Source organism: Podarcis tiliguerta, assembly GCF_965153285.1.
Source record: "Podarcis tiliguerta genome assembly, chromosome: 8".
Classification (NCBI taxonomy): Eukaryota; Metazoa; Chordata; class Lepidosauria; order Squamata; family Lacertidae; genus Podarcis; species Podarcis tiliguerta.
Window position 1 is genome coordinate 46,180,911 of NC_139541.1, and position 23,846 is coordinate 46,204,756.

A 23,846-nucleotide genomic window follows, 5' to 3' on the forward strand; every position below is an offset into this window, starting at 1 on the left:
TGAAACCTGTCAAAAATCGAGTCCATGCAGCAATCTAAATTTTGATCTTCCAAATTGCAGGTACAAATGGAAGAGACCATTTTCATTTCATTGTACAGTTTCTTGATCTGTTCAATCTGTTTTAAGCTATAGTCTCTTGTGCTAGTCTAAGCAAGTCGGCCCTATGTTAGTTCTACTCAGAATGAACCCTTTGAAATGAATTGGCATGATTAACCTACTCCATCCATTTCAACGGGTCTGCTTTGAGGTACTATAGGCTCAGTGAATATGGCAGCTTCCTCCCTGATGAGATGCCCAGACCCATAGATCTCACAAATAGGCTGGTTGCCTTTCAGTCCATTAATGAAGCCTCAACACATCTTTGGAATATCTTTGAAAAAGAAATTCTCATTTGCACTGTGAGGTATTTGAAGATCTTTACTTGACACTGGCTATTGGGCTGGCTTTTACTTTTTGGTCATTTTTAGCTAAATGAAGCCACCTCAGTGAGGGTATGAATTTGTTTAAATGCATGAAACATTGAACTAGATGAACCAATACTCTGACTTGATATAAGGAACCTCTCTCTGTTCTATACCCCAGCCGCACCAGTTTCCTCCCTCCTCTTCACTCTGTACTCCTTGTTGCCTGGGCATGCTCAGTCCTCATTGGATACCCCATACATGCTGATACCTTGTTTTTGCATGACTCTGTTTGGCTGCTATAGACAATTACCATGTGAGACTGCTGTTAGAGGAAGTGATAAGCTAAATGAAACCAGCATGTTCTTCAGATATAGTACATATGCTACTGAACACCAGTTCCTGGGGCCAACAGTGGGGGAGGACTGTTTCCTTCATGCCTTGTTGACTGCCTTAGAGCATTTACTTAGAAACAAGATGATGGACTCAATTGACCTTTGGCCTGTGATTCAGTAGGGCATGTGCTCATTTTTTTGTGTCTTTAAATTAGGCTGCATAATCACTGTTAAGAGACCTATCAATTAAGGCTCCTTTTCTTTTCCCAAAGACTGGAGCAGACAAATAAAATATTCTTTGTATTTTGAAACTCCATAAAGGTGGACACGATCTGCCTTGAAAAGAGGGACATGGCTTTCAAGAGACATTTGCTTTGATGCTTTTGCACAAGATCTAACCAGCCGTAAGGGGCATGTTGGGTAGATAAGCATGTAAAATATTTATGATTTAATATGTATAGTTAAAATATCTTTTGCTGCAAATAAAGTAGTAAGCATTTTGCAGTTTTTATAGCTTAATGGTTAATGAGAGAATTTTTAAAGGGTATGTGTGCACAGTATTTTAATTAAAAATTTAATTTAAAATAATAAAGTCATGAAGAATATTACAAAGGGCAATAGCAATCAATATAATGACCTAAAATTTTAAACAAAATACATTGATTAAAAGCACTCCACGGGAATAAATAAATAAATAAATAAATAAGAATGAAAATATTTGGCAAGTGTATGTGATTGTTTTGACACTTTTTAATAGACCTGAAATAAACCTTATCTCAGTCCTGAACTTTATAAACTAACATGTCACTATGAAGTTGCTCTGTTTCATCATTAACAGCTTCCAAGGGAATTTAACATTTTGGAATGCAACCAGTTAGGCTGTGTATACAATTCATAGCTTCCTTTATAGATGTTATTAAAATAAGTATGTTAAAAAGGAGGTGCTGATAGTGCAGGTAACCAACATGGGAAATAAGAAGTTTAAAATGCCAGCTTTCCGTCTTCCTCCAAATACGTTGTGATACCATTTAAATAATGCAAATATTTGTATAAATCCATTTAAAAAGAACACCAAAATAGTACTAGATTAAGCACTTATTAGGACCAAGCTCATCAAAATGTTTCATTATGTTCAATGTGGAGTGAGCAAGTGGACTCTCAGGCCTCTCATGTACAATATTGGGGATAATAATGCCGACAACTTGAAGAATTACAATGAGACAATGCCTGTAGAGTGCTTTGAACACTCTTAAGCTCCGCAAATGTTAGGTATGCAGTAAGTAGTTACACACACTGACACACTAACCCAGAGCTTCCAAACTTTTCATGTTGGTGACATGCATCATTTCACAACACAGTAATTCAGCTTTACTAGCAAACCGGAGGTTAAACTAACCCTTTCTAGCCCTGGGAGGAGTGTGTGGAGCATTCGTGCGACACACTAACATGTTGCAACACACAGTTTGGAAAGCTCTGCAACCCAATTTTTGGGAGAATTCTTATCAGTCCTCATATGTAACCATAACAAGCTTTTGGAGGGGAAATCCAAGGTTGGTGGAATGATAACAATATCAGCAAAAAGTAACAACAAAACTAAGGATGGGGCATCAACCCCAAAACAACCCAATGTTGACTGTGTATGCTCAGTAAAAACATAATGTTAGCTATGTTTTTAGGGAGGAGAGGACATAAAACTAGAAAGTGTTTGTGGCATGGAGTATTCTGCAGAAGGGTATGATTGACAGGCCAGAACTTTGAACAGGAACACCAACACCCCAACATTTTGTTGCAGATCCCACTTACTGTTGTTTGTTGCAAAATTTTATAAGGGATTGAGTTATGTAGCACCCCCCCCCCCCCGATTGTTTTAATTCTTTGTTGTGTTGGCTAGTTACAAAATAAGGAACTTCAATTATTTTCTCCAAATTTATCCATTTTTAAGAGACCCCACATGCGCCTATCCAATGCATCTCTTTTTTAGAAGGCCAGTTCCTTTCACATGTACTCCATTGGTGTGGGAGCTGCTTCCTTGCCACACAGTCCCACAATGATGTATACACTGCTGTATACACACTGGTGTGTAGGACCATTTCTATGGGCAGTTCCCTCTTGGCTCTTACACCCCTCCCCATGGAAAAGAGAAGTATAGCAGTTGGGTGGGGATGAACCACATGGCTGGAATATTTGTGGGCCTCCCAGCAATATGGGATCACACTTTGGGGGTTCAGTGTGTGTGTTATAGTTTTTGTCCAAATTTGTGAATTTGGAGATTAGTGAACCTATTTCCAAATTAGGAAATAGGTTGTACCTTCCATAAACAGGAATGCACGTTTTCTGCAAATGGAGGAGACATGTGGTCTGAAAAAAGAACTGCTTTTCAAGTCAATAGGAGAAGTAAAAACTTGAAGGAAACATGCTCTGACACAGAACTGAAAAGTCACATTACTATTTCCATTTACCTTTGGGCTTTTCATGATGTTATCATCACAGACGGCTTTTATAGGATATAGGATATTTTTCTATGGGTCATAACCCCAGAGTATGATACACATTAGTTGATGAAATCTAGATCATGAAATCCTCCTTATCCACTCAAACCCATCCAGCCCCAAAGGACCGCCTTGGTGCTATTCAGGTGCTGTATATACAGAACAACCCACAGCACCTGAATAGCACCAAGGCAGTGCTTTACAATGAGATGGTGGAGACAACCTCTGCTGTTTGTAACTGGACTTCTAAAACATATAGCTGTCCAGTAAGCATTGGTACACTAATGTATAGTGCAATCCTATACATGTGTACTCAAAAGTAAGTTCTATGGAGTCCAGTGGGTTTTACTCCCAAGTAAATGTGTATAGTATTGCAGCCTAAGCATCCATTTGAGATGACAGCTCCAAATTCCCTTGAGACTGAATCCACACAGGTAGCTGCTTAACAGACCTGATAGTGTCTGGCATAGCTCCACTGACTATAGGTGCATATAGGCAACATGTGAGTCCTTGTGGGTAGGGAATTTGACTATGACACTACAAATCTCCCCCTGCCCCCATTGCCTTACTTAGAAAACAAATGATTTTTGGTTGAAAAGTAGCCCAGTGCCTGTGTTTTACCAACGTATGAAAACTATAAGTGACTTAACTACAAGGCAGCCTTTTTACTGTCAGAGTGAATTATCTAAGTTTTGAGAATGGAAACATTTCTTCACCAATAAAGGAATGTCTTTAACATGGATTCATTTATTTCAAGAAATCTTACCTTCCAGGGTGGAAGGTATCCAGGGTGGTTTACAACAGTTTGCAAAGCTTTGCAAAAATAACAAGGCAATTGTAGAACCCTGTTTTTTTTTAAAAAAAAGAAAAGCAAAAGTTGAAACTATCCAAAAATCAAGGGCTATAGCTATTAAAAATATCAACCTATAGGAGTAGGTCCCAACAAGATACTGGAAATGTCTTCACACATTCATCATTGTAATTAATTATACCATTTTCATACTTGATTGTGACTCTGGTGGTGATTATATATATGTTTTTTAAAAAGGTCTCTCCATGTGCTGATCTGCAATGCTGCTACTTTCTTGGCTCCTTGGCAACTGACTGAAGATGGTCTGGAGTCCACCTTCCAGGTTAATCACTTGGGACACTTCTATCTCATTCAGCTTCTTGAAGATGTTCTCCGTCGCTCAGTTCCTGCAAGAGTTGTGATGGTTTCCTCAGAATCACATAGGTGAGTTCTGACTCAGAACATGCTGTATGCCACTTAGAGATTTTTAAACTATTAAGTGATTTATGAAAGTCCTGAAGCATTTTCTTGGTGATCAAATGGAAAGTGAGTTCAGCTAGAAGTAACCATGCTGGAACATTCTTAATGTTTGAAATTTTTATTTATCATTCCACACTGTAATGGTTCTAGGGCTTGCTCGTGCGCAAGCCGGTGCTTATCTCCCCGGCTGGGTGCAAACACCTGGCTGGGTTGCCAAAGTGAACCCTTTCTGTCTGGACAGCCACTCACCCGTGGCTGACTCACTCGCTGGCAGAATCCGTCAGTGGGCGTTTCTTAAACTTCTTCCAGCAAAGAAGTTCTTTGTTGCCTAGTCTTCTCCTACTCTCTCTGCGCAAAAGCCTTCTGCGCAAGGAGGGTGTGGGCAACGGAGGACCCCTACTCTCCCTGCTGGTCCCAGGCAAGGAGTCATGGGACCGCCTCGCCGCTTCCCCCATCTGCCCCCCTTCTCCACTGGTGCTACGCTGAGTCTCTTCCCCAGAAGATGGGCTGCTTCTCCCGATCCCTGGACGCTCTCTGGAATCCCTCTGGCTTTTGCTCTCTCCCTCCGGCACTGATGGCAGTTCCCTGACACACACCCACACCCATTCCCAGCTCCAGGTCAGCAGGATAGATTGATGGCTCCCCCATTGTCAGTTTTTCTCTCCTATAATGGAAATGAGGGGCAATAATTAAAGCAAAAGTTTCCATTTTTCAAATAAGAACTTCAGTACATAAAAATAAAAACTAATGGAGCATCCCATGAAATCAGTGTGTTAGAGGACTTGAAACTGATATGGTGGCATAGGATGCTGAATTTACACCTTAGTACTCAGATGCAAGTCACTAGTCATCTGTGAAGTTCACTTAGTGTCCTTCTTTCAGTCACTCCTAATTGTACCTCATAAGATTCTTAAGATAAAATGGAGAATGGAGGAACCTTGGCTGAGATCCTAGGAGTCATGTATCATGTTCTGAGTCTGCACTAGGATTTTTGGGTGTGACTTCCTGCTGCTGCTCCACATCCCCCACCTGGCTGGGAAGCATCTCTGCTACAGCATGGGGAGGGATGCTTGTTACTTATGCTAAGGAATTTATTTTTATTTTTTTAAGGATCCTGTCCTATGTATGCTTTGGAAGACTGGAATACAAATCTAAATCCTTAGTAAAGGATCCAGCACTGAGTGGATGTTACATTGAGATATGTCTCTCTTAATATTTGTAAAGTCCTTCTTTTTTGAACAATATTAGTATGAATGCAGGTTTTCCGTGTTGTTTGAGCCATTGATTTTGGTAGGAGATGGAAAAATAATTGATTAAATCTGAATGGCACGACCTTTATTGATTTGTCATTCAACAACTTCAATGCCATACAAAGAAGAATGCACAGTTATTCTTACTGGAGAAACAATGCAATTAAGGTCTTAAAGATTGAATCCAATTTTCTTTCTGTTTTTTCTTTGTTTGAAAACAACAAAAAATAAGGAGTTGAATATAGGCATTAGCCATATCAATGTAATAATAGAAGTGATGTCTCCAGGACTTTTAATTTTGAAAGCAAGCCTCTTTGATTGAGATTTCAGTTTAAAATGTCACAGTTGCTCTTAGAAGTGCAATTTTCTACTGCTCCTAGAAGTCCAATTGACAGAAAAATATGGAAAATTTCATCTGATTTTAGCTGTATTTGTAGCAGTACATTGAATATAGGAAATGTTTGGTAAAAAGGCAAAAACAAATAAAGATAAAATGTTTACTGTATACTCTGATACATTATTACAAAGCTAGTGCCCCCCCCAACACAGCTGTAAGGATATCTAACAGATTTTAAAAACCTTTCTTCTGTTTTGTTAAAACATAGTGCTATTGGCTAAGCACATTATGGGTATGGAGGGTACGTAAGTTGTCCCCTCCACCCTGTGGTATATTTTATTGACCTACTATGAAGCTTACTTTTTTTAAAATCATGTTTCCCTAAAATGTAACCCCTGGGACCTGGCAAAGAGAGACCAGCCAAGGGTCAGGCTGAACCCCTTTATCACTTCCCAACATAAGGGCTTATGGTTTAAATGATACACTGCAGATAGATTTACTTTAACCATTTTAAATTTATGGCAGCTGAAATGAAAGGAAGCAATTGAAAATGTCCATAATAATCCTCCCTAGTGTTAAGACATGAAACATCTAGTAATTAGGTGGTAAAAAAAAAAAGAATCTTCGATGGCCTTATCTTTGCAAATCACTCCAGGTTTGTGAAAGCTAGTAGCAGAGTCCCATTACAAGAGAGGGAGGCTACCGCAGGGCAGGCAAGTTTAGCACTAGAAATAAATCTGCCAACTCCAATCACTTGCCAGATGTGGAGGGCACAATGGGATATGTATAAATGAGCTGTTATTTAATGGGAGATTATGTTGAATTGTCAGCTGCTTGTTTCTCTGTGTATAACGCTGATCTCCAATAGTTTTTCAAACGACAGCTTTGCTCTAGAGCTATTTCTTCTCTCCCTCTTCCTCCCTTGGTGTCATGTGCAGCTTAAATTCATGTTTTTGCAAAGCTTTAAAGCTTGATGAAATAAAGGCCAAAAAACCCAAAAAAACCAACCCAACATAAAGTTGGAACATTCATTGCGTAATTGAGCAAGATCAGCCAAGGTTTATGGAAACTTATTCCCCAATAAGTAAATGGTGTGATTCCAGACCTAACAACTAAAGCAACTAATTGCTTTTCCATTTGTAGGGGACTTGTCATGCATTAAATCATACTTAAACATATAAAATAATCATTGAAAAGGGTTGCTAGTTTTACAGTGTTGAAATGCCAAAGGGAGCTTGTTAGCCACTACATCTTATTATGTGTATGCATTTTGCAATCTGTCTGAGAATGCCAGAGCCAGTTTTGGTTACTATTCCCCCCCATGCCTCAAGAGATGGCAACATTCCACTCTTCTTAGATAGAAAAAAAATATTTGAAGAATGGCCTCTGTCTTAGGATGAGGAGCTGTTCTTTTTTTCCCTTTCAGATGTTGTATGAATGAATGTTGGGGTCAGGGGGTCAGAGATCATACACACTACTCCCACTCCACATATTTATTTGAATGTCCACATAAGGTCTAGTCACTCATGTCTCTATGCCACCAGGAACACCAAAGAAGCAGGAGAGAGACCTATGGACCAAGTAGAACTTTAAATGAATACTCCTTACCTTATTATAAAGTTTTAAAGGGGTTTGGGTTGTAATTTCCACAACACCTAGAGTTTGAGATTCTGATGTTTTACAAAAGAAGCACCTATCTTCTAAAATTAAGGGTGAGCGCCATAAGTGAAAATATTAAATGGTATCTTGTCACCTTAAATATTAAATTGATTAGTCTTTAAGATGCCACAAGGCTCTTTCCCCCCTTCATGCCACAGACTCACAAAGCTACCTTTATTGTTGTGAAGCCTGTTTTCCGGAAGTAAGCCCCAGTGAAGTAATTGGGGCTTGCTTCTCAGTGAGCATGCATATAATTGCCCTGTAAGCATTTCCCCCACTCATTTAGGCTGTCTTTCTAAGTCTCATGCTTGATCCCTTCACTTCAGGCATGATAGACAGTACCAGTCCAGGTATAACTTGCCACCAAGCAAAGGGAGGCACCAACAGTGGTGCATCCTCAAGTTGGGGGTGTTTGCACCTGATAAATGCTTTCCATTACAAGCAAAACACTATTTCAGCTGCGGTAGGTGACATGCATCTACATAGATAGACTAGTCAGCTAACAAGATTAGGATGCTAACTGCTTGGGGTAGATCAAGGGTTGTGAACCTGAGTAGCATTGGTCTCACAAGGACCACTGCTGCATTTTAGGACCCTAGCCTCCCCAGAATTCTCCAGATCTCATCTGACTGCAGCAAGCAAAAATGATTCAGCATAGCACAGAATTTAGAGGTTTATTCCAGCCTACAGGAAAGGTCTACAAGAAACAAAATTTGGAAAGGTCTGCATAACATTTGGAAAGTAGCAGCACCATGTTTAAACATACATTTCTGCTGTTTTTGCCCCTTATTTCTTGTTGATATTCAGTTTAATAAACCACCAATATAAGCACAGGCAGATGGCTATCTAGAAAAATTCCTTTTCATGTAGAAGCCTTCAGTTTTTTTTGCTACCTTGTTATTATTAAAAAAGAAAAGAAAAGGAAGGAAGGAAGAAACAAACAGCTGGTGTTTAATGACTCTGTCAGACCCAATTAAAAAACATCAACTAGTTACTTTGATTTGTGCTCAGTCATGCCATGGGTATACTTAAAAACATTAGACTCCGCCAGAGCTCATTTTGGCTTTGTTCACATTTATCTTTTATACCTTTAAGGCTATTGATGGCATATAACCAATGTTACAGCCCCTTTCTAGCCATCAATTTTTAATCTAAAAAGATTCTAAGAAGCAGCAAGTCTCATGTGCAGTTACTTGGGCACTTAAACTCCAGAGTATGCATTACTTGTGTACTAGAAGTGGGAGAAGATAAATGATGAAGGCTGTTCGGTTACTCTGCTTCAAAAGCCAAAAATTTGATCTCAAAATATTTACAATTTCTGCTTAACGCAATTATAGTGCTTTTTTAAAAAACAAGAAAAGAAAGAAAAGAAAATTCATTATAAGGGAAGAAATTGGGCAGTACAAGAAAACAGTTCCTGTAGTAGAATTGCAACCCTGAAAATAAAATATTACTATTTCTGCTGTTCTCAAGCAATGAAACTTCAGTCAGCGGAAAGATGCAGCTATTACTGGACACACCTGCTCTGGGCTTTGCATACTCTCACCAGCTGGAAATGATTGTACCAACTTCTTTTCTCCAACTTCTTTCCTCCAATTTATCCGCACTCACTGTAAGATGTATGGACTCAGGGATAGGCTTTACTGCCTTTAGTTAAAAAGAATGGCCCATGACTCCATCAGGGAGGCTTCCCATCAAATATATGATGGGTGCTGTGCCAACACAGCCTCTAAGCTCCAGAATCCCACCATGCAGTCAAAGCGCTGAACCTTTTAAGGAGGAACCTGGATCCACCCTTGCCAACCTCTCCCACACTGCCTAACAAATTAGCTGCTATTTCTGGTTTTTGTATTTTTAAAAAGTGGTCTAGCAGCCATGCTGAACTTTTTTTTAAAAAAACTAACCTACATGAATATAATAATTATAATAATCTGATACTTATAAAAACCAGTCAGGCCCCGAGAGTGTGAATTGACAGGGGAGATGCAGCTGGTTCCTGTTGCTATCAAAGGCATAATGCAAATATGTAAACTGAATCATATGGGCAGGGGGAGCAGGAGAGAGAGACAAGAATCTGCTTGGAATCCTGTCTTGTCAGATCTTGTAAAATGCAACTGGCCATTTCTGAATCGAGTAAGTTAATAGTTGACATCCTGATGCCATTAGGCTTTACTACAAAATGCCAAGGGGCACTCTGCTAATTCTTGTGTTGTAGAACACATCCCAGTGTTCCATTATTGGTCTTGGTGAGTCTAGAAATCAAGGTACCTATACCTTGCCAATTTGGGCAATCAAATGTGTTTCTACATATCTGATTACCTTTCCAGGTGGTTTTTTTTAAAAAATGGTTTCCCAGTTGCCACTATCCTCACCCCGCTATAGACATCAGTTGATCAATAAATATTTTGTATGCCTAGAATATGCTCTCCTTCAGAACCAGATATATGTTCTGATGTTCATAAGATCCAACAGTAGGTGGGTCTTGTCACAGTGTGTTTTGAAAACAAAAACACCCACCCCTTGGTGAAATGTTTGGCGAAAAGTCATATGAATTCAGCCTTTAAATCTTTTATTTGGATTATTAAGGCTCAGTAGCACACAGTTAGCAAATCTTGTTTTAGATTCCTGCATCCTTCCCATGTGTGCTTTGTTTATTTAATTTGCTTGCTTGTTTATTTGTTTGTTTATTTACTTTGCCTAAAACCAGTATGGATTACACAATAAAGCAGGTCCTTTCTGCAGGTTTAAATAGATACATTCATTTCTTCTTTATCCAAATGTGTTTAAGTAAAAAAAAGAGAGCAATTGTATTCATTTAGGAAGCCAGGGTGAATTCGCATGTCTTACAGAGCTATGTGAATTTAGCAACAGTCAAATATCATATGGATGGTCATTCCAGTGGTGGTGGAGAGCTGAAAGTGAAAGAAAGAGAATGGATAAATCTACTCCCTCGTATATTATGGACATAATTTTGTAGACCTTACCCATTTTCCATTCCATTTTAAGGAAGATGGCAAGTTAAGTTTTTAGTTTATAATGACCCAATTTACTTGATATATAACACTATACTCCTGATGTCTGTGGAGCAAATGTGCTTCTTAACCAAGAGAAGAATTTAGGAAGACTGTTGTTGTTGTTGTTTAGTCATGTCAGACTCTTCATGACCCCATGGACCAGGGCACGCCAGGCACTCCTGTCTTGCACTGCCTCCCGCAGTTTGGTCAAACTCATGCTTGTAGCTTCGAGAACACTGTCCAACCATCTCGTCCTCTGTCGTCCCCTTCTCCTTGTGCCCTCAATCTTTCCCAACATCAGGGTCTTTTCCAGGGAGTCTTCTCTTCTCATGAGGTGGCCAAAGTATTGGAGCCTCAGCTTCACAATCTGTCCTTCCAGTGAGCACTCAGGGCTGATTTCCTTAAGAATGGATAGGTTTGATCTTCTTGCAGTCCATGGGACTCTCAAGAGTCTCCTCCAGCACAATAATTCAAAAGCATAAATTCTTCGGCGATCAGCCTTCTTTATGGTCCAGCTCTCACTTCCATACATCACTACTGGGAAAACCATAGCTTTAACTATACGGACCTTTGTTAGCAAGGTGATGAACTGATTATTTGTTTATTTTTAAAGGTTCACGGATATTAAAGACAACTCAGGAAAACTTGACTTCAACTCGCTCTCTCCATCAAAGAAGGAATACTGGTCTATGCTGGCCTACAACCGGTCTAAGTTGTGCAATATTCTTTTATCCAATGAGCTGAACCGCCGCCTTTCTCCCCATGGGGTGACATCAAATGCAGTGCATCCTGGAAATATGATGTACACATCCATTCATCACAACTGGTGGCTGTTTACCCTGCTGTTTACCTTGGCTCGTCCTTTCACTAAATCCATGGTAAGTGAACTACATTTTATACATCTTTGGATTATTAAGTGTGCTAGATTTTCAGAAATCCTGCTGTAACTTTCTTATTTCAGCAACTTTCATAACTGCTAAGTTCAGCAGTGGCTACCATAACCATGAAACTCTGAATAAAAGAGTCTGCATTTCTAGCTTGCTTTGATTGCTTTTTGATAGACAGTTGTGCATTTTCAGTGTCATGCAATTCTGTGCATATATGTTGCGTACAGTGTGAATATCAAGTGAGTCTTTGCTGAGTGGTGGATCAGAGATGTGAGAGAAGAGAGAGGTGGAATTGCAGATAGCATTATGCTTGGGAGATGCTATAAAGATGGGATGGGTAGAAGAAAAATAAATGCTGACATCTTTTTGAAAGCAAAACAACAACAACAACTCTGAAATATATGAATGATTAACTCCATAGCATCTCATTGACTTTCATAACATCTAAAATTTGGAGCTGTTTTCATATACTTGCTACAGTTCTGCCTTAAAACAAAATGTTTGTGTTGGCACCTAGGGAAGCAGAAAAGTATCAAATCTTAAGACTGCAAGAGCTTAGCAGATGTTTCAGTGAACGGAATTTTCAAATTCTTTAGCATTAAAAATAGCTAGAAATCTGAGGTGCTTGGGTTACACTTTCTGTTTCGGTGCAGAGCCAACCATTGTGCTTGAGTTTTAACAGATGTGCTCTTCTTTTTTTCAAGTGGATGAGAATATAACACTACTACTGCTGTGTAGTTATAAATTATAATCAGAAAAAATTCTTAACCTTAGATAGGTATAGTGAAATAATTGTATGCTCGAGCAATATGCCTGCATGTATATGCCCCAGTGCCACTAAGAAGATCCATGCTAGTAAGAAGATTAAGGCATACATATTTCTTGCTGGATTGGTCAAGTGAGATACACATTTGGATACACCCGAATATATAACTGACTGATAAAGGTGAGATATACTGTCCTGAATAGATACTAAATACTTTTTTAAAATGAAAGCTCAGATTCTGGGGGTACCTGCCCAGGGGTATTCCTAGAAACCTTCATGGGCACCTTGTTTATATCATCCATAAACAAATCTCTTGATTCAGTAGAATTGCTTAGATATGTTGATGATAGTTTAAAGGAGGATTTGAGAAGCAATACTTTTTAAAAATCCTGCTTTATTATTTTTAGTCTTTTCATTTTTAGCACACCTATGACTTTACCTACCACCTACCAAAGCTGACAGTACTTAAGTAGTGAACACATGGTGCAGTAGATTCATGGATGGCACCCAGTATGCTTACCTTTCCTTAGCTGAATGCCAGCTTGTTCTCCACCTTCTTCTGTAATTAAACTTTAAAATGAACAATGAAGAGCAAGAACAGAGAAACACTTGAGATTATTGGCTTGGAAGAAAATGATCTGCACCCTAGAGAAAGCCAATTGCACATAAGCAATTCCCCAGTGGATCATATTTAGCCTGGGTGTCAGCACAAAACTCTTGACATTGAATCCTCCCTCACAGACCAAGTCATCAAACCATCTTTGATCATGCTTTATGCAACAGCAGTTTCAGTTATTAAACCTCCTACAGGGTCTGCTGCTGGCAGGCTAAACCACTGTTATTTCTTTAAAAAACAAAAACAAAACCAGCCAGGATCATTCCAAATTGAGGCAGAAATCCTGAAATCCCTTGTTCACAGTGGGCACCACTGAAGTGGTTTTGAGGCTGTATTCTGGCAGTTCAGGATGCCAGTTCATACTGAAGTAATTAAAGTTATGCTCTCTAAATGGTATAACTTTTTTTGATTCTAGTTAGCTTGTAGGCAGATCTCAAGTACAGAAGAGCTTGCATTAAATTTCAAAGTGTTAGTGAAGTAATGGGGAACTTGCCCTGCTCGGTTCTTACCCTATGTTTTTGGACTTCAACTCCTGTCATCACCAGCCTTCATAGCCAATGGTCAGGGCTTATGGAAGTTGCAACTACTGAAGGGCCACAGGTTCTCCACCCCTGGTTTAATGTATAATATTTTCACTATACTATATATTGGTAATTTGGTAACTTAAATATAATATCTTACCAATGTTGTTCAGTTCTCACAAAAGTAAGATGTTTAGTCAAATACTCAAGAAATCAAAAGTCAAATGCAAGGAACCAGGAGAACCAGTCAAACATACAAAAAGCAGAAGAGAAAAGTAAGTTTTTCCAGAGAGTAAAAAATACCAGGGACTTAGCTACATTGGTCAAATTAAAGGTAAAGGTAAAGGGACCCCTGACCATTAGGTCCAGTCGTGACCGACTCTGGGGTTGCGGCGCTCATCTCGCTTTATGGTTTTTTATAGCTTGATAGATCTAGCCCCAGTCATCACAGGCTGAAGACATAGCTGGCCTGGAGGGCAGGATGACTCCTGCCTGTCATGGCCAGCAGGAGGAACAACCCTAATGAGAAAAGTCACCCATCCCTATCACAACATAAAAATTCATGGTCAGTAAGAATTTCCATTTTCCTACATTTCCTAAGAGCTGGAGCTTGCAGAGGAGCAATTCCAAATAGGTTGCCCCCTTAGGCATGATATGGTTTCACACACTTGGGTGCATAAACTTACATCTGTCTGTATAGCTGGAGGTCAACTGAACAATAATATGTAGAAGGTTTCTTAAAGTGTGCTTTGTGTCGTGATATTGATACTCCTTCCTGACCTTTAGGAATGGCTGGCTTGCTTTACCTGACTCTGGTCTTTATTTCTGTTCATGCCATCTTTGTAAAAGTGCCATACCGCTTTAAACCTTTTCCCAATCAGTTTCATATGATGGGTTCTCTTTAATCATTTACATTCTGGGGAAAGTCAAATATTCCATAAGAAGCCAAAGTAATCTAGCTGAATATATAGTGTTTGTGCAGCTGGATATTTTATTTATTTGAAGTATTGCGAGAACTCTCTTCTGACTTTACAGAAAAAAGGATGACGAGTAAACAGTAAGAGGGTCCAAGTAATCTGAACCTGAAAGTCCCTTCTTTTAGAGCAAAGTCATAACATTTTCCATGTTCCAAAAAAGAAAAAGAAGTCTACAAAGCTATATAATGCTCTTATAGTACTGCTATTTTTTTCTTACTTTGATCAGTCTTTAAAAGTGTTGATATTACCAGATAGAAAAATAATAATTACTGTCTATTCTATGATATTTCATTCATCATTACTTATATTTTTTGGCTAGGCACAATACACACATAACATTAACATTTTAAAATGAATTTCCCTTGCCTTTTTCTGTTCTCTTTCTGTTCTGTTCTTTCACTAAATGTCTTAAGATGTTTATATATCCCATCTTCTTTCAGAGGTATTAAAGCTGTTCAATACTCTGATTGAAATACAAGATATTTTGAACTACTGTTCCATATTTAAAAAAATAAAAGATGCAGGGAATATGTGGTCATAACTCTTAGTTTGTGCATAGTGCAATCCAAGCATGGGTGCCAACTTGGGGAGGGGGAAATTGGGGGGCCCAGGTAAGCCCCCCCCATAATTGATCACATGATGCAGGGCACACACACCATTTGAATGGTAATGCCCATCAACTTTTGGGGGGAAGCTCCCTCTAATATTTTAGGGGGGGGGGTTGAAGGGACCTCAGCCCCTAGGAGTTGGTTTTTTATTTTCAATTTTATTTTTTAAAAATTTATACCCTGATTTTTGATGAGCCTGCTCCACAAAGCAGATTACAGTGTGAAATATATAAATACAACACACACAAATAATAAGCCAAATAAATTGTTTATTATTGCTTATTGTTTGGCTGTTCTTTGAACCTTGTTAGTGGAAAGGCATATATATCATTGTAATAGTAATGAATCATTCCCAGCAAAGATTCAGGTACAGCCACTCACAGCTATGGCCCGGCACTAACTAAGAGTCTCTTGCTGATTGTTCATAGCTGCATTGACCCACCAACATACAGCAGTCCTCCATCTGGCCCCTGAGTTTAAATATCTAGAGACAAAGGAGTGCTTGCTAGCTGGGTTTTGTCTGCTGTTACTCTTGGCATGTACAGTAATACTCAGTATCACATTTCGGTGTCTCCTTACTGCTGACATTCACTAATCACCTTCAGTGTTGAGTTTGAACAACCTTCAGCTTATTTGTACTAAGCCGAAATAAGTAAAAGGTGGATTCAGTTTAGCACATTTGAACTTAAAGTGAATACAACAAAATAAAACAAATAGAAGAAAAGAAAAATAATCTCACAAATTTTGTTGATGTGAAAACAGTTCACTACCTTCCTCTAAAGACTGTTGTGTGATCTTATCTAAGATGATTTATCATGTATGTTGAAATGATTGATCCTGTTTGGCCTTTTCATTCAATTATGAAAGAAAAGGGAATAAATATTACTGAATTGATCACTCAGTGTTCAATATATAAATATGGATTTATCCTGTCCATTACTTATTTCAATTATTGTGGAAATATTGATTGCAAAACACACACAACCGTAATGCACTTTAAAACTTTCCAGGTATGCATATTGCTTTGGATTTTTGGGGAGGGGAGGGCTGTCAGAGTAAGAAGGAGACATTTGTGTATCATTTTATTTTTCTGCTTTCTAGAGTTTTTAGATTAGTCATATCAATCTCTTCTTGGCAGTTGGATGACAAATATAAAGATCATACTCAAATTCCATCCATTATTTTAGTGAAACCATATATATTTGCAGTTAATACCAATATTGATATAGCAAACTGTTCTGTGTGTGCCAGAAATCCATATACAGTACTTGAGGAATTATATTAATTGGAAAAACATTCCATAGAAAAGAGATAAATATAACAGTCACATTTAAAATAAGTCATTTTTTATGTATACAAAGAGCTGTTCCTGTAGAAAACTCTTGTATATTTATCTTCAATATATATGGTCCGGCTAACAGCATTGCATGTTTCTGAAATAGTGACGAATTCCAGGCATAATCTTTATTCCTCCTTATTTTGGATAGGCTATATACTATTTCCTACCATATTTATTTCTCCCTTTCTTGTTAGCAAATTGGCATCTCAAGGTGACTGATATAGAGTGGTTGGTTTACAGTAGGCCATGGCTAGTGGCTGTATTTCCATACCAGCTGTAAATACCATCTATCCAACACTTATATGGCCAAATCACCTTTCAATAAAGATTTTTAACTTTTGAAACTTATGAAACCAAGAATATAACATGGTGCCATATGCAGTTGGAAGTATTGGTTATCCATTGTGCATCTTCTATCACAGCTTTTTTTTTTTTTAAGGTGGAGGGGATTCAGCACATTAAGGCACCACTTCTCAGTACAGTGGTACCTCCGGTTGCGGACGGGATCTGTTCCAGAGGTCCAGTTGGATCCCGAGGTTTCTGCAACCTGAGGACCACTTCTGCGCATGCGTAGACCGCTTCTGTGCATGTGCGTGCGGCGAAACCTGGTAAAATACTTCTGGGTTTGTCGCGCGCGCATCCCAAAGTTTACATAACCAGAGGTTTACGTAAACAGAGGTTTGACTGTAGCTGGGTAGCACAACACTTGAGAGTTTGTCAAGAACTGAGATAAAAGATGGCAAGGGTTGGTGGGTGAGTACATATAGGTTCTGTTATAAACTCACGGTGCTGGTAATGTACAACTGAGTAACAGAACACATGGTTAGGGAATCAGTTTGTGTGCCCCTCTCTCCACCTTACCTCACAAACTTGCTGTAATATTTAAACACATTGCATGCATGCCCATTCCATTGATCCTAGGTGCAATATGTGTGATATTTAGCTCTGTATTTTAGGAATTAAAATATCATACCTACTCACATTAGATTAGATTATTTAATTTCTATACCTCTTAATATATTAAAAATATCTCTAAACAGTATTCAGAAAACTGAAGCAAAAACAGACAACTTAATCAAAATATTTCAAAAATACAGTTCCATATTAAAATGTTACATTAATGCAGAGTTACTAATATATATTAATCAATATAAATTCATTTTCCTTCTGACACACCCTCCCTCTCACCCTCCGGGTTCTAACCTAGGGTTCAGCAAATTCTCAGCTCACCTGTCAGGATGTTACCAGAAGGTTTGCTGTCTTCCAGGTGTGAATTACAATGAACATAATTAGTGTTGCATAGCACCAGGGCATTTTTTCAGGTGGAGCTCACTGGAACTCAGGTGGAGCTCTCAGGTGGGCACTATTGCCATTATAAGAGTTCATGGCGAGTTCTGGCATATCTTTTTCTAGAAAAATAGCACTGTCACCTCCATTGGACTTCATGCTGAAATAAGAAATGGGTCTCTATCACTGAAAGCTGGATATAAAGAGTCAGCAAGGATAAAGGATACAGAATAGAAGACATAATTGCTACAAGGTTATGGACAAGTTTCCATTACACCCTTTTCATGGTAGCCACTACATGACCTGAGTTCCAGTTGTCAGCACTCTACAGAGAAATTGATCCTATGGAGGCCGAGAGATTTGTATGCATTAATACTAAATATGCCACTGGAATTTTGTGAAAAGCCGCTCTAAGAGCCTGCCAGTATGTGCAGAATTGTGGGTGTGATACTAGATATATACAACTGGCTAGAGATGAGTGTGTGTATCACCTTCCACACTGGAACACATTGGTAGTATGAATAATATTTTCAAGGCTGCAAAGTTTATTGCTTCTGACTTTCTCTCTTTCCCCATCAATTCTACTCTGACTTAAAACAATTTTAATTGCATGCTGTTCAGATACAAAAGTGGGCATTATTGTGTGTCTACCAAGTTGATTCCAAAATTTATAACCCCAATGAAACTTCCCTTATTGATGGGTACACAAACAGTCCCAACAAATATTTCATGGTTGAGCTGAAGGTTAATGGAGTCATCAACAGAGCCTTTGATATCTTCTTGTGATTTTGAAGACCTGGAAAATATGCAGTAGGTATAGATTTTGTATCTTTCCCCTTGTCAGTGGGTAAAAATCACCAGAGGAAAATGGCCAGAGGAAAAAGGATGAAGCAGTCCTTTCCTCAACATTCTTCCACTCATGAACATAGCCTCTAAGTCTGCTCATCATTAATATCATCAGTAATAATGATGATGTCTGGAGAGAATTATTACTATCTGGAGAGAGTAGCACATGGCAGCTCACAAGTAGTTTGTCCGGGTCTGGGTTTCAATATACATGTGTCCTACAGATACAGTTGTTCAAAAGAGAGGATTGGGTGCTCCGCAGCTAGCCATAGTTTGGTACTGTGTGATGTGTGTGACAAAGTCCTTAGATTATATAATATGATTTTTTTTATCTCAACTTTTATTCATGATTAACTAAAGGAAGTTTTTGTGCTAAGAATTACAAATGTGTGTTTTCATGACAAGGAGAAAGGTAGACTTATAAATCATAATATAAATCTGATAGATTTATGAATGAATGTTCTTGGTTTTTAGTAGTTCGGATACTTAAATTTTGGGGTGGGGGAAATGCCTCTGCATTTCTTAGATTCTTTCAAAAATAAAAGGAAGAAGATTTTCTGTCTCTACTTCAGAGACACATATTACTCTGCCAGCTTGAATAAACGGCCATGTTTCAGCCCCAAATGTCAAAAATAAACAGATGAAAGTGTGTGTTATATTTTTACACTGTTGTCTGATGCTATTGGTTTGTCTTTTTCAGAGTTCTATTTATTTCAGTAAATGCTGTTACCTCCGCAGCTCTACTTTCTTAGACTTCCATCAGAACCGTTCTCTTGAGGTCAAATAAATGAATTATCAACTTTTTAAAATCCCTGTTATCCATTTTGCTGCTGACACTTAGAAGTTCCCTGGTTATTTATTTATTTTGTTTGTTTTCTGTAGTAGAGCAAAGCCACCAGATCATAATGTTAACTGTCACTTTTTGGAAAACAGAGGCTGATGCATTTTCAGCCTGAAAGTGAGGCTAGGAACAATATACCCCTTTTGCTTGTGATGCAACATGCATTTTATTAAATTATGAACTAGCCAAGGCAGAGTGAATTGAATGCTGAATTTTTAAAATGAGATCACTTCCAGCTAGCCAAGCCACACTCTGCTCTTTGTCAATAGATTTGGTCCTCATATACACGTTCAGTACAAGTAGAATTACCACTTTCCAGTTCTCAAAGCCAAATGGCCTAATTAGCATTTTTTGCTAATTGTTGCTGATTAAAAAAATTAATGGTTTAGGAAAGGGCTAAGCAACTCCCCCCCCCCCCCGATTTTCCACCCCAAATTATCTCCATCAAATGGGGCAACAGTTTCTTCAAAGGCCTTTAGATCAGTTTAGTTTGGGTCCATCGTGCCAAAAATTGGGTGAAGTCATGCCACAGTAAAAAAAAGCAAATTACCCAGCTTCAACAAGATTCTGGTTCGATTGCTACCTTTTGTTTGAGGAGGGAACTGAACATGTTCGAGCCCAATCACAGCTATGTTGTAATCCTATATTTCTCTATTGTATCCTGTGGGCATCTCTACTTTAGGGTACACTTGAATTTTGATCTTTCTGGTCGTGCAAATATTTTGAGTGGTCCTTTGCAGTCCTAGAACCCATCTCCGTGGGGTTGGCAGATGCATTACAGTGCATATCATGCTTAAAATTTGTGCTAATTTAAAAGCTTGAGGTTGTTGTTGGTGTCCGTCTGTCTCAAGAGACACTGGAGTGTGCCTCTGGGGATGAAGTCAAACAGCTGCATCAGCAGCACTGCAGTGACCTCCCTGGGGTCCAATCCTGGGTGGTGTGTATGGAGATCCTGGATTGCCCAGTTGATGGGACTCCCATACCATAATATGTGTGAAGTTATGTAGGTTTGGTGTGGTCACTGAAGAAGATACTGTTCAGATCTCTGTGCAAGTATACAAACCCCCTGAAGAAGGTCTTTTTGTTGGGCTACTGATAAATATTTATCAACAGCTCGATACAAGGTCTCTCTTTTTGGCAGCTTTCCACAAGATTGGTTTGAGTTTGTTTCATTGAATCAATTTCTTTTAATTTGATCTTATATTCTTTAATAAAAATCAAGAAAGGAGTAGTCCACCATATAAAAGTTTCTTAAGGTATTAATTGTAAATGCTTATATGAGGCTAAAGACACTCCAGGTTGGGATCTACCATTTTGTATGTTCATTGAGACCTGTTGCCATAGGGGTTCAAAACAAAAAAACAGACAAACCCCAATTTGCTGTAAAAGACTATGCTTCCTCGTTAATATTCATTATTTTATTTTAAAATATTTGCATATATTACACAATACATCTAGTCTTAAAGAGTGTAGAAAGATAGGCTTTCCTACAAAATGTTCCATTTTTGTTTGTATGATCTTGAATTATGAATTACAGCAGTTCTTAATTCTTTATTTTTGAGGAATCTGAGGATCTTTTTTAAAAGTCCTTTCAGCATAGCATTTATGCAAGAATAACTACTCTTGGATTCACTTGCGTTTAAGGAAATGTTGTTGTATGGCTTTTTATGTTCCGAACTTCAATCAGCCAGTGCCAGCAGTATCCCTAAAGAAACACCCTCAATAGACCATTTTCAGCATTTTGCTGCAATTAAACTCCTCTGGTTTTAGCCCTCAGGCAATTTAGTACCTTTTTACATATGCACATTATGAACTTTTGACCAGGGCCTGGTAGTCATATATTAGAGAGCAGCTTTTGAAAGCAGACTTAACAAGTTCCTCTGAGTATTACATTCCGAGTCAGTTGTGGAAAAGGTAATTTAACCAACTTGCAGAGAGGCCATTCAGAATCTTACTGATGATCCTAAATATGTCTCCCTCTCTCTTTGCCCCCCCCCCTTTCTTGTTTCCTCTGGAAGCTGGTAGCAAGAGCTCTCAAAGTATGTGATTGATCTTTTATTCAGTAGCTAACGAGGGCTGTGATTCTATTAGTGCTCTACAAGGCAAGGGAACAGTGATTTAATGAAGTGTCTGGTGAGCTGGTCATAGATTTATCCTGTTGTCTCTAATTTGCAGAGCCCTTGCGAGTGGTAAAAGAAACTGCACTCACGCTGCCATTAGGCAGGTATTTCCTTAGTAAATTGTTGTAAGGTCAGGTGTAGTTACCTTAGTGGAGACAATGCCTTACCTCCTCAGTGTCTCCAGATGACAGCCGCTGCACTAAGCACTCACTGAAGCAGAAACACGGAGATCAGAGGTCCATTCCGAGTTCCCCTTAGCCAATGCTTGAGCAGATGAACTGCCAAGTGCAGCTAATAGAGTCATAATTGGTGATTAGAACTGGGAAGGCACAATGACATCTTAATACAAACTGGTGCGTACTGTAGTTAGTGCCAGCTGTTGTTAAGTGTGTTGGTGTGGACTAATATGTGTTTTCTCTGCTTCAGTTCTAAGCAATTAGGCGACACATCTTTAATAGTTATTGAGCAGCCAGAAAATAAAGGGTGGTGGTTGCGGGAGAAAATCCTAGGCCCATCAAAATGGCATTCATGTGCTTATTGTACACTTAGCTCAGCATATAAGCTGTCAGCATTAGCTCTGAAATGATGCAGTACAAAGTTGGCATAAAGAGCAGAAATATAATAAATATGGTGTGGTGCTTTTTTTGCTTCACCAGTGGCAGAGCTTTTATTCTTCACTGTTCCCAGGGATCATTGATACCCCCCCCCCCAATGAGCCATTTCCTTTCTGATGACTAACTATCCTTCTGCAATTTGCTGTTTTACCAAATTGTTAAAGCTGGCACTGGAAGCTTCTGTACCTGAATTAACCACAAATTAGTTTTGGTTAAGGGCAGCGTGTTAGGTTGGGGTAACTGGTATATAAGGCAAACATGGAAACTGTTGAGACCAGAATGGAAGGGCTTTTATTGTTGTAACAATTTTTTATCCTTTGTTCTTGTGCACCAAAATGGTACATAGGAAGAAGCTTCTGTAGCTCATTAGAGTGTTAGTAGCCACACAGAATTGGTTAATGTGGCCTGATTGCTTTCCACTTAATTCTTTCATTTATTTCATGTTTATTCCATCTTTCATGTATTTATTTGCTAATTACATTTCTATTCCATTCTTCTTCCATCATGGAACTCAATATGGCATGCATGGGTTTCCTGGCAGTCTCCCATTCAGGCCCTGATCTGACCCAGACCTGTTTAGATTCAGCAATGTTCCTATATCATGGGCCTTCATATCACAGACTTCCATCAAAGATCTCAGAGCAATGTGCATGATATTTCCATACTTTCACTCCAAATTTAACTTCACAAGCCTATGAAGGAAATCAGACTGGAATAGAGTGTGACTGGTGCAAGGTTACCAAGCAGTTTTCATGGCTTTTGTGGGGATTTGAGCCCTGATTTCCCTAACTATAGTCTGACACTCTCAGCACTACATCATTGTAGGTCTCACAAGTGGTGACAATAGCTTGCCATTTGCTTTTCCTATCTTTGATCTTAGTATCTTATTTTTATATAATTTTCTTCCTAAGAACTGTGCTATGTAACCTGAAGGATGGTACTGCCAGACAATTTAGATCTTTAGTAAGTGACATTTGAATTTATGTGATGTGCTATTTAATTTGTTGCTTGCTGTTTGTGCCAAAGAATCCCTGGTTTTTGGCCCCCATGAAAAGAACTGTAATTTTTATATAGCTGTCAGTTCTGGAAAAAAGGGAATAGGTTTGGGAAATCAGTCAAATAATTTGCATGTAGTTAAAGGCACGCTGTACAATGTGCTTGCTAAATGGTAAGATTCCTAACTTGCACATGTTTTTACTGGGATGTCCTTAGCACAGTCTCCTCCTGTGCTGAACTAGTATAGCACAGTATATTGTCATATAGCAGATCAAGCAGAAATCCTGCTTCTGTGGATTGGCATCTTGACAATTAGCTTTCTGTGAATTTTAATTGTAAGCTGCTTTGGGAGCCAATCTTGACTGAAAGGGGGGGGTATTCTTTATTGTTTCTGCAAACCTTATGAAATTCAGTGCACTTTTCCTTCTGTAAATGCTGCTCCCTGCAATTCTGGGGTTATATTTCAAAGGGAACTATTTGAAACAAGGACTGCACTACTACAGATTGCAAGTGTTGTTGGGAGTGGGGGACATAACTGAATGCATCCTGAGTAAGAGAGATTCCCTGCATGTACAATATTAGCATTTTCAGAGAACAATCAATACTGGAACTTTTTTCCTTGACATTTAGGATGCGCAAGAAGAGCATTCAAACATTTAGTTCCTTAATCTGT

The 23,846-nt window shown here is 38.7% G+C and overlaps 1 protein-coding gene across 1 annotated transcript in view; it reads left to right on the forward strand.

The window, feature by feature from the left end:
- Positions 1–23,846, forward strand: part of WWOX (WW domain containing oxidoreductase) — a 535,920-nt gene that overhangs the window by 115,062 nt on the left and 397,012 nt on the right. The window contains exons 7-8 of the mRNA XM_083452636.1: positions 4,274–4,459; positions 11,369–11,633. Of these exons, the coding sequence (XP_083308762.1) occupies positions 4,274–4,459; positions 11,369–11,633 (451 nt within the window). The remainder of the gene's footprint in view (positions 1–4,273; positions 4,460–11,368; positions 11,634–23,846) is intronic.